The 12,186-nt window shown below is 39.1% G+C and overlaps 1 protein-coding gene across 1 annotated transcript in view; it reads left to right on the forward strand.

The window, feature by feature from the left end:
* Imp (IGF-II mRNA-binding protein) overlaps positions 1 to 12,186 on the forward strand; it is a 157,053-nt gene that overhangs the window by 24,092 nt on the left and 120,775 nt on the right. The window contains exon 2 of the mRNA XM_033475462.2: positions 5,786 to 5,849. Within this exon, the coding sequence (XP_033331353.2) occupies positions 5,786 to 5,849 (64 nt within the window). The remainder of the gene's footprint in view (positions 1 to 5,785; positions 5,850 to 12,186) is intronic.

Consider the following 12,186-nt stretch of genomic DNA (forward strand, 5'->3'; position numbering starts at 1 on the left):
ACCCCCGAAAATCCGTGTGTGACCGGGCAAGAAGAAGACGCGCTTGTTCCCTCTCGGCGGTTCTCCGTGTGTGCGTGCCGAGTGGCCTAACCGTGTGCGTGTGCCTCTCCTTCTCTGTGCATGAATTTCACCGGTGCTTAGAAAGATCGAGGTAGGCCAGCAGCGGAGGGCTCGGCTGTGTGTAGCGCGCGCAAGCTACGCCTGTGTGTTCGTAGGGAGTACCACCTAGCATAGCAACTGCTGTTTCTGCATTTCTTAGCAGCGCGCCCCATACGAGATGCCGGTATATTTTAAACGTATAACGGGTGTCCCGTGTTCGAAAGGGATGCACGGGTTTTCCGGGCTTGCGCGCCGGGGCTCGGAAGCCTCCGGCGTTCGCGTCGGCCACGTGAAATCGAGCGTGAAAAAGCTCCGGTCGAACGCGATGCGACGTAAGAATCGAATTAAATCCTCGTCAACCACTGTCCACCTCCCTCTTCGCCATCTTTTCTCTCTCTCTCTCTCTTTCTCTCTCTCTCATTCGCTATCGATCTCTCTTCCTCTCTATCTTCCTCCCATTTTTTTCCTCTCTTTCCTTCACGTTCACTCTTTCACACCTTGTCGCGAATTGGCTTTCGAATGAAACCTGTTGTACTCGGCCGAGCACTCGTGCATAGAAACACTTTCGAATATTACCGGCGCAGGGAGAAAGAAGATAGGAGGACCGTTCGAGGGGAGAACTCGACACGGGACATACTAAGTAGCCATTTAGGTGCTACACTTCTCCTTTTTATCTCTCCGGGCTTCTCGTTCGTTTCTTTCGCTCTCGAGTACCTCACTCTACATAGAGTCCGTACTCGCACGAGGAGACACCGTCGCCTGCCATCTTCCTTCGCTCTGTGCACATATCGCGCACGCGTTTTTAATTCATCCGAATTCCCAAGCTATACGCGTACTCCGGCCGGTAGGTTAGGCTACGTACCCTCGTTCTGCCGAGCACTCCGCTGCATTTAATAGACTCCTCGCGCACTGTTCCACCACTCGCCACACGCCATTGTACAACGCCAACAGATCTCTCTGCCCGGTTTCTTTTTTTTCAGGCGAGCTTGTGCCGGAATGAAAAACGAATCTCGAAGGGACCTACTGTTGCGACGATGCGAAACGAAAGCGCGATGGTATTACCGATTTTCCTGCGCGAGTATTGATCTTTCCAAGCGAGTTCTATCGCTTTCGCTTTCTATAAGAGTATTGATCTTTCCAAGCGAGTTAGCGATCCTCTTACGCGGGTAGAGATCGCTGAAAATGGACACGTGCGCGCGCGCGCGCGCTTCGAGGTGGTAACTAATTCAGGAAATAATTTCATGAGTCAAAGGACTTTTGTAGCTGATTTATAAAGAGTAATATAGAGTAGATTATCGATTATTCTCCAATTGATCGGGGAGATACGACTGTTCGAAGAATGAAACAGCTACTTAGTCGCAATGGTTTCTCAAATTTTCACTCTTTTGCACAACACAGGGTGCTCCACGTAACTGCCGCCACGTTCTTTCGAGCACTTCCAACGGTCTGATGAAAAACTGTTCCGATCGGAAATTAATCGGTTTTTGGGTCAGCCACAGATTGCAATTTAACAAATTTCCGATAAAATGTCTTATTCGAAAAAATCAAGGTCGCCCTCAGTTGTTTAAATTGCACGGTATATTTATTACTTCAGATTACTGTAGCTCGCGTTAAGTCGAATTCGACGATCTGTTCTACCATGACCTTCGGATGACCTTGACATAAAAAGAAAATGAAATCAATGAAGCGATATGTTTTCGTTGAAAATTCTTTTAGTTTACATTGTACCAGTTCGAAGTGTGGAACATCTAAAGCAGCAACACTTCGTCGATTTCACTTTTTTTTACATCCTGTTTATTTTGTTGTTACGTATCGTCTTAGTTTGAACTGTTTACATGTGAAACATATTCGGATAATAAATAAGTCTGATAATCAGGATTCTATGGTGGTAGATTTGTCCAAAGCAGCTGCCCAAAGTCGACGACGTTAGCAAGACTATTTACCAACGTATCATACTGAAACCACCGAAGATATTATTCTCATAATCCTCAAAAATAGTTGCACGAAAAATTCTAGAACGATGCTACTACGCTTTGATACAACAAATTGTAGTGTATTTACAGATTTTAAGGAAATCTATCTTATATCTAGATTTTTAACTATAATAATAACTGGTTTTTTATGCGAAATAAAAATTGTCTGCGTTATTTCCAATCATTTTGACGAGTTAAACGTGACGCAGCAACGTTTCTAAATTCTTTTCTTTTTTCTTTTTAAATTCTTTTAATGTTTTGCACTCGATCCACCGATTTTTGTCATAAGTGCGTGGAATCCGCAGTCTACTTACAACATAACTAAAAACAAATTAGTCATTTCGAAGTTACAGTAAAGACTCTACTTCTATTATCTAAAAATTTAGTTATTTGCTAAATAAACCATCTGGTTTAAAGCATTAATAAATAAATAAAATAGAAACTTCATTCAAGTTCTCTATTAGGAGATAATGTAAATCTAAATAATACAATGATTAGATAATAAAACGCTCGGATACCAGAGTGTTGTAAAAATAAATGTTCAGTTAAGGGAGTGCCTACTGTACCAAAAATTAATGAATTTTCGTCTTCGACAACGTGCGAGGAACAACGTATCAAAAACCATAAAAAATGTGTCCTCATTATCTATTGCACATTAGAGGAATAAAAGCAGAATATTATGAAAATGTTACCGCTGAAATTCCGCAATCAAAAACATAAAAAGAGTAATTAAGTGAACAAACTAATTGAGAAACAGTGTTGCACGTAAGTGTTGCTTCGCTGGACCGAATTCGGTTGACATCCTTCCGGTGACCTTGGCTGGCAAAGCGCCGAAGGATATTCGCTTTCGGAGCAAATAAAATTCTTGAAAGGGAGCTTAAACGCATGCCGTGCCAAATAGCTTCGTGTCGTTGAATCACATTTCCCGGAACGAATTCATGTTTGTAACGTATTTTTTAATCGGGACGCGAGACGTTTGTCAACGCATCGCTACGTGAATCGTAATAACCCAACGTACTTTCAAAATTGCGCCGAAAGACACGTAATAGAAGCAAATCAATTGTTTACTTGGTAGTGAAAAGAATCGGTGGTACTAATTTCGAATTATTTTCCCTAATTTTTTTCTAATTTCTAATTTTATTCTAGTTGCTATAGCTATCTTTCTCTCAAAAAATATAGTACAATTTTAAAACAAAAATGCAAAAAAATGTTACTGATTTTATAGCCATAAATATATTATTTATATGAAATAATTTGCTAATAATAATAATAATAATTATTATTATTATTATTATTATTATTGTTATTATTATTTATATGAAATAATTTGCTCAAATAATTTGAACAAGGTACATAAAATAATTGCTTGATAATATTACATTTTTATTTAACACTTTAGTTACAATAATTTTAATACCGGAAATCACTGTTCTAGGGGTGAATAAAAGTTTCAAATGTTTCGATTCGTGCTACTTCTATGCAGAATTAAATTTCTTTGAATTGTACAATAGATTTTTAACAGCTTCGTTATTCGTGATGGCAGCTTGCCTTACATCGAAACATATTCGTGCGTTATTTCTCAGCTTGTGTTGCCGCGCGCGTATAGCTTCGTAAAATATTTCCTAATACAAGTTTTTAATTAACCACCGACCTCGTCGATGGGGCAAGCGCGACAATTGCAAAGTAAGAGAAGTAGATAACCAGAATTCGTTGCCCATGCTCCGATCCCACGAACGGCTGAACAAAAACGTTCGTTTCGTTACGCCGGTATTAATAGCTTTGTGGATTTTTTTGCAACATATTCAGCGAGGAACTGGTTAGGGAAAATTAGATGGGACCTAACTGGCAGAAGACACCTGGCGCCTAGGAAAGGAAATAATACTTGTGTGTACATACATATATATATATATGTATGTATATAGGCGCGCGAAGAGACCCTTCGGAGCATGTCGAAAAAATTCACCAGCACGAGACTATGACCGTACATACGTTCACATAACCTCTTGATCCTGATTAGAATATGAGTGAGCCATGGCGATAGCTGCGGATCGCCAAGGCGTTTCTTGCGCCGTTGGACTGCTCACGTGCAGGACAGAACCCGGAAGCAACGGTCAAGTTCTTCTTCTTCTTCTTCTTCTCGCCGGTTTGGAACCGGTGCCAAGCGTATTTTTCCATGGGAAAATCTCCCATCGGCCGCTCTGACCAGGGTCAGAGTTCGAGCGAACCTCGGATTCAAACAGGTTGTCCGCACTGACCCAATGAACTAATTCCTCTCTACCCTCGTCGATGCTACGACAATGTGCTAGCGGCGCTGTTGTGCAGCTTGGTTACACGGATGCGATGATCATTGTTGGACCGATTATTCGCATACTCGATTATCCGGAATTCCTGATTAACCGGCACGTTCGAGATCGTTTCTCGATTATTTTTTCAGCAATTGCTAACCGTATTTAACCCTAGAACGACCACCTGGGCTTGCCGGCGACCCTACATGATTTTTAATTTGCTGCGAACGTGTAAATAGATACTAAAACATCGAAATTATATATTATATGACCTATAATAATAATAATAATATATACGATACGTTTTATTATATTTTGAAAGTAATAAATAATATTTTGATTATTAAGATTTTATACTAAACACTACACAATAATAAAACATTGAGGATATTTATTATATAACCTTTAATATATAATAATAATAATAATATATATGATATATTATAATAATTATTATATATTATTTATTTACCTATATTTATTATATTTTGAAAGTAATTAATAATATTTTGATTATTAAGATTTTATGCAAACACTACACAGTACTAAAAAATTGTGGTTATATGTTATATAACCTATAATATATAATAATAATATATATGATATATAATAATAATAATAATAATAATAATACATATATGTTCTACTATATTTTGAAAGTAATAAATAATATATTAGCTTAGATTTTATTTTAGGTGTCATTTGCAAGCCCACACAAGATTATTTATACCGAAAAATTATAAGAGGTCGTTTTACTGTTGATACAAATTAAGAAATTTATTATGGCAGGCATATAGCAGTAACACTGGCACTCAATAATATGTGAAAAGAATTCACATATTCTGAGAATTCTAGGAACTTTTTGTTAGATAATTGAAAATTATAAAACTAGCTGATGTAATAAGAGGTCTGTTTAAGAAGCAGTCACATCGTCTAAATAGTCTACATGTATATTTTATCATTTGTATATTTTATTATTAGTTTTAAATTTCATATCTATTTTTCAAATATGTTTTTTTATGTAATTATTATAATTTCATGCATATAGTCCAATTACCCGGCATTCTACTATAATTTCTTTTTCACTTACACTATTTTCAGCAAATATATTTGAACTGGCCATGAGCTAAATCAATTAACTTCACTTTTGAAAATTACAGCGTCTAAACGTTTGATCGAATCTTAGACTTGTATGTTTAGAATAAATTTCCTTAATGTTGTGCTTAATAATACGATGTAACAAAAATTTAAACAGTTTATTCATATGTATGCATATATATGTATACGTTATTTGAAGGAAATTTTAAGAAGCAATGTACCTTTTCATTTCCGAAGTTAATCGATTTGACAAATGAGCCGCCCATCATTTACGAATAAATTAATCGTAAACTCGTTCTAAAACTATTTTTCTGTTCATGTTTGTTTCAGGATACACTTACCTAGGATCATCCCTTGTGGTCGAGCCGTCCGTTGCTAGTGGACCGAAGAAACGGTGAGTTCTTTTAATTATTTGATTATGCTTTTATCACATTCTGAGATTCCGTTTATTTGAGCTTCGACATCTTAAGTGAGCTTCTTCGAAGGATATTTTTAAAATCTTTTTGTATTAGAGATAGAGATGTTCGCAAATCTCCCATAGAGTCCCCATCAGTCTCCCATCAGTCTCCCATATAGTCAAATATTCTAATTATAGTATTTACCCTTTGAAAAGTAGACCGCGGATTTTATTCACTTATGACAAAATTGAATGGTCACAATTTAAGACAGGAGAAAGATTGAAAAAATTGTAAGATGTCAATGTTTTATTTTTAATCTATTGAAGTAATTAAAGTAAAATTGAACTTACTATTTAGTCTCTATTTTTTGCAACTAATGCAGACAATTTTTGTTTTGCATAAAAATCTGCGATCTATACACATATCAGCAATACAAATCTATCTTTTGAAGAATGCTCCGAACTTTTTCACCTGCATGGTGCATCAACTTTTGGTTCTTATTATTCGAACAAATGAGAATTATTAAAAAAGGGACCTGTAATACTCCATTGTCGAAAGTATGTTTTTATCGAAGCCGTCGTGTTCTACCAGAAGATTCAGATAAACCGAATCTCAACATCATGGTACAGTGGAACCTCCTTTATAATGAACATCCGATGTTCGCATCTTCTCTTACGAATGTTCTCCGAAGAATGTTCTCGCATGCGAACCACGTGACTGCATATTTCCTGTCGCAATATTGTTTACTCGCTTCAGTAGTATGAAACATTTTTAAAACGATTCATTATGAAATTTCTATGGTACGTGTAAGCCATCGAAACGGAAACTCTGGCACACGAAGCTACATCTAGCGAAAAAATATGATTTAGCATGATGAATCGTCGTCAATGTAAAAGACTGTACTGAATATTGTTGTCTTCTCGATTTTGTATTTTATGTGCGCAAGATAATTCCATTTCAATTTTATATTGACGACGATTGTGTGATTTTGCGCCATCATATTTTCACGCTAGATCTAACCTTTGTGTGTCAGAGTTTCCGTTTTGATGACGTTACGACGTAACGTTACACGTATCGTAATGTTACATACGTTACACGTATCGTAACATTTTTCATTCTACAGAAACAAGTAAACACATTGTCTGTTTATAGACGATCTAAACAACAAAAATGATACGAGCCGTTTATTTAAAATTAATTCATTTTAAAATCCAAATATTAGGTTGTTCGGAAAGTTCGTGCCGATTTTTGATAGGTGGAGTAAGGACAGGTCTGAATATATCAGAACGATTGAAATCAAACGACATGCATACATATCGTGAAAGACGGTACTTTCAGGCATATTATTAAATTATTAAAATTTGGTTACGATACGTTAACTTTTGTCAGTTTTACACGCCTTCGAATATGGAAGAAAACAAAGTGCGCGGCCTCATGTGACTTTGATAACTCGACAAAAGTTCTTGGAGCTCGTTCGAGATGTTCTACCCCATCCATCATATTCACCAGACCTTGCGCCCTCTGATTTCCACCTATTTCGATCGTTACAAAATTCCCTTAATGGTAAAAAGCTTCAACTCTTTGGTCAAGATAAAAAATCAAGTAGAAAAGTTTTTCGCTGAGAAACCTGAGAGATTCTGACAGGACGGAATTTTCAAGTTGCTTGAAAGATGGAAAAAGGTTGTAGAAAAGAATGAAACCTACATATACATATATATATATATATTGAAGGAAAATTGAAGCGCAAGAGATTTAAATTTTAGTGTTAAATTTACGTGTAACGTTACGTCGTAACGTCATCAAAACGGGAACTCTGACACACAAAGGTTAGATCTAGCGTGAAAATATGATGGCGCAAAATCACAATCGTCGTCAATATAAAATTGAAATGGAATTATATATATATATAATATAATAAATGTATACTAAAATTTAAATCTCTTGCGCTTCAATTTTCCTTCAAAATCTGCATGAACTTTTCGGACAACGCAATATTTGAGGATTTCGCGTTTTAATGAATTTAAAAATATTGATGACCGACAACGTGGCAGTATGTTCCTGCGTTTCTAAGGGTTGTCGCATTGTTCTAGAGGCATTGCTGAAACGAAATTATGAATGTATAACGTACAAATGTAAATATCGCAAAAGCTGGCTATACGTTCTGTGAATCTAGACTTAGGTCACTTTCCAAATAAACGGCTAAAATTAATTACATTCATTTCATTAAACTTGATCTCAAGTATTGACTCGAACGAGAGCAATAACCGATCGTTGTACTCTCGCGCGAACACGTTTGCTTGCCGATCGGTTCGCATAACGGAGGTTCCACCGCACGTTCATCCAGAGGCGGCGCAGATTTCGCAATAAATTATCCGCCGCGTATAATTACAACCGGCGACGTTCGTTGTCCCCGTCGTGGTCGGCCGATAAGAATTGATGGTTCACGCGGGTATCGAGTGTACAGGCCGAGGGGTAGACAGTACATCGTTAAATAAATTAAGCATGAAAGTGTCTTGCCGCGGTTATAATTAGAGTTTGTCCGGCTCCGGGTATATTGTTAACCGCCGGCCTTTAAACGATCGTAAATACCGAGGAGCATGCAAGAAACGGCGGCCGGGCGGGATTACGCTTTCTTACACGTACATAACAAATTAATGTGTATATTTCGGGAAGAAGAAGTTGGCCCGGCCCGTTACGGTCCCCGCCGCGGCACGCCGCGCGTATTCCAGGGGTATCATCGGCCGAAACCGACTTGTTTTCTTACGTGCCAACAGTCCATTTGTCTTCTAAAAATTTTATGTAGTCGCTTACACAAACTTCCGAAGAGGGGTTATTAACCCGGCTCGCAGTTTCTCGATCAAAAGAAGAGATCACGCGTAATGCCGGCATAACGAGGTGCATAATTGGCCGCACGCGAGTAAATGCGCGCGCGATCGCGCTCGCGCACGCCCGTCGCCTCTACACAGAGAAAGAGAGGCCGAGGAGCATCGAGCCGATGCCGAAACGTGTCCAAGCAAAAATCGTTGAGGATTACCCGCAGTGGAACTCATTCTCTCGGCGACGAATTTTGAATAGACGCCGGTCCTCGTCAAAGGGGCCCCGCGCGTTAGGGTCGCTCTTCGCGAAGTAAAACTGGCCAATTACATCTTCGATTGTAAATCGGGACGAGTACGCGGCGAACTGTTCCCCGTGGAAAAAAAAACTTCGCTAGCCGATTCTCATGCAAATTCCCGGCCGGTTGTTTTCGCGACGCTCGATTTTGCTACGAACTTTCGTCGTCGACGGGGCTGCGCCGGATGTATCCTCTCCGTCGTCGATCTTTTGCGCTGCGCACGTTTAGAGCGAGTTTTTCGACGATCAATCCACAATATGTTTACATTCTATTCTTCGCATGCTATCCCTCGCCTCACGGATCGATGGTACGTATTCCTTCAAAATACAGCGGTTTACTTCGATCACTGTTTTCGTTCGATTTTGCATTGTCCGACGATCTTTCCGTCATCGATATTGCCTTGCGAAGAACGACCGAACGTGCACGTTTTAAATGTTTGAACGTGTTCGTCCTTATTCCGTGGCACGTGTTATTGATTTTATCTTCGGTAGAATGACCAAACTCGTGCTTGAAAATTCACCCTTTCTCTGTAGTGTCTGTTTCAGTCGAATTTGTCTCGTACTCCGATAAAAATAATTCGATCTTTCTGTCACTGATTTCGCATTTAACGAATGTAACCGAAAGTCGTGCGATTTGTCGAGTGCTTCAAAATTCATTCACTCTCTTTTCTGCCGTATTAGTTTTCCTTCAATTAGACTGCAATAGAATATTCGAGCTTCGATCTTTCTGTTAACGATTTTACCACAGGTTGCATGACCAAATTCGTGTATTTTTAGTGCTCGCATATATTCGTCCATCTTTCTATGTGTATCAGTTTTTCTTTGCGTAGTCGTTGGATTTTAGACTTTAATGCAACGGAGTCTCGATCTTCCCGTTACATATTGATCTCATCTAAATTGTCTTGCCAAAGTCTTGCGTTTCAATGGCTCGAGTGTTCGCCCTTTTCTGTAGCTTCAATTTCCTTCAATTTGCCTTGCACCGTGATATGTAGTTATCAGCGAGTCGTCTTCGTCGATTGCAACAAGGACGAGTCAAATGAACATTTCTTTCTTTAATGATTTGAAGATAATACATGAATGAAGATAATACATTTGTTATTATAAACGTCTAAAATCCGCAGTCCAGTGATAAGATATTGGGGCCTGAACTTTCATTTTGAAAAACGGTGAATATATTAAAACAAACGAAGAACGTCGATGTACTAATTCGAACTTATTAAAATGATTATAAGATAAAAAGGGAAACTCATGCTTGTCTCTTGTCTCTTGCAATCCTTTCTTTAATGATTTGAAATAAGTTGAAGATAATACATGAATGTCCTTAAATTCTTTTCATATTTTCAATTGTTTCAAATTTCACTAATCCATTTGTTATTATAAACGTCTAAAATCCGCAGTCCAGTGACAAGATATTGGGGCCTGAATTTTCAAAAATGACGAAAGTAGGTGTAATATAACGGTGAACATGTTAAAACAAACGAAGAACGTCGATGCATTAATTCGAACTTATTAAAATGATTAAAGATAAAAAGGAAAACTTATGCTTGTCTCTTGTCTCTTGCAATCTCGATGCAGAGAATTCTTATTCCGCTCAAAGATCCGCGGTCTAGTCATCAAATATGCCGAACGTTTAAAACTCTCCCCCTCCCCCCTCGTATTGCCATAGTTTCCTTGCAATTTGGCGCAGCGATTACGCTATATAACATAACGTTGCAGGGCCGCTTGTTCCATCGTCGATGATTTTCGTCGAGTAGAGTTTTTTTCCTCTCGAAGTTTCCAGGTCCCCGGTTCAATTACAGAAACGTTGGGAGCCTCTGCACACCGAGGCAGCCTCCTCCTCGACGGTGAGCCAGGCGTTCGAAAAAAAATGTGGCACCTGCCTTCTCCTTACGAGCGCTGAGCTGAGTCCAGGCTGCTCGCTCGTGCCACAACTGCAATCTGTTATTTCACCATCCCTCGGACTCGCGCCGTCCTTTCTCTGTTTCTCCTCGCGTTTACCCATACCACTGGCCCCTGCCTCTTGCCACAAGAAGCCTTATCGGCGATACGAACGTGCAATCGTATAAACCAAGGATTTGTTGCTGGCCGTAACGATACCCGCACGGAGATAAGAGCAATTAAAGACAACATGCAGAGAGCGGACAGTTTAACGAGCTGCACGGGCCAGCCACTTTTTCCTGGGGCGCCGGCTACCGAGTTCTTGTTGCAAAACATTCGGTACGCGAACGAAATTGAAGGTATCACGTCGTTCAACCGGAGTCGTTAAAACGCGGGATCGTTGCGCACTTTCAACAGCGCGTGGCTGTAACGTGTTTGTAATTTAGTGGTTCCGACCGCAGCTTGTTCGAGCCCGCGGTCTGGATTTGATTGATGCGAGAGCCGCGTAAACGGCGCCGTCGGAATTTTCTTCCCCGGGGTTGCTGTTATCGATTACGCTTCTTGTCGAACAGGCCACGGAAATGTTGTTAAACAGGGGCCATGTACGTACGCGAACGAACGTTTAACAGCTGCAGATAACAGTTTTCATTGGCCGGTCTTATGTTCGAGAACACGGGAACACGGTTCCGCGAGCCGCTTTCCGCGACGAATTTTTCAATGCTATTCGTAATTACATTGTAATTAGATCGTGGATTTAACGCATTTGTAACGAAAGCGGACGGGCAAAACGGTAAAAAGAATTTCGAAGAATTTAAGGTTGTTGTAATATTGATTTCAATTGAATAACATACTCGAGAGATGAAATTAATTTTTATCTGATCCCTGCTTATATTTTAACCGCTGCGGCAATTTTTTATTTTGCACACAGATCCGCGGTGTAATGTTAAAACTATTTGTTTGCCGTACGAGAAGTTTCGTTGTGAGAAGATCGTACGCGATATTTGAAAAATTATATTTTAAATACGAAATACATTCTTCAAAATGCCAAAATACCTGTAACACGATTTAGCGAGTAGAAATTACGGGTTTTTAATTAACGTTTTGCTGAGACGTCTTACTCACTTCGATGATCAACTATCTGCTAAACCGTTTTCTTATTTACGTGCTTAATTACCGCGGGATTTTATAGAAAATAGAAACTCTTCGTATCAGTTGCCAGACAGAAGAGCTATTGACACGTGTACTTCGTTCCATAATGATTTTGTTGAATCGAAACTAATACAACAGTCTCGTTGTTTCGTGTTCGATCCAGCCAATTACGTCGCAAACGCATGAAAACCACAG

The sequence above is a fragment of the Megalopta genalis genome, chromosome 5, assembly GCF_051020955.1.
Source record: "Megalopta genalis isolate 19385.01 chromosome 5, iyMegGena1_principal, whole genome shotgun sequence".
Taxonomy (NCBI): domain Eukaryota; kingdom Metazoa; phylum Arthropoda; class Insecta; order Hymenoptera; family Halictidae; genus Megalopta; species Megalopta genalis.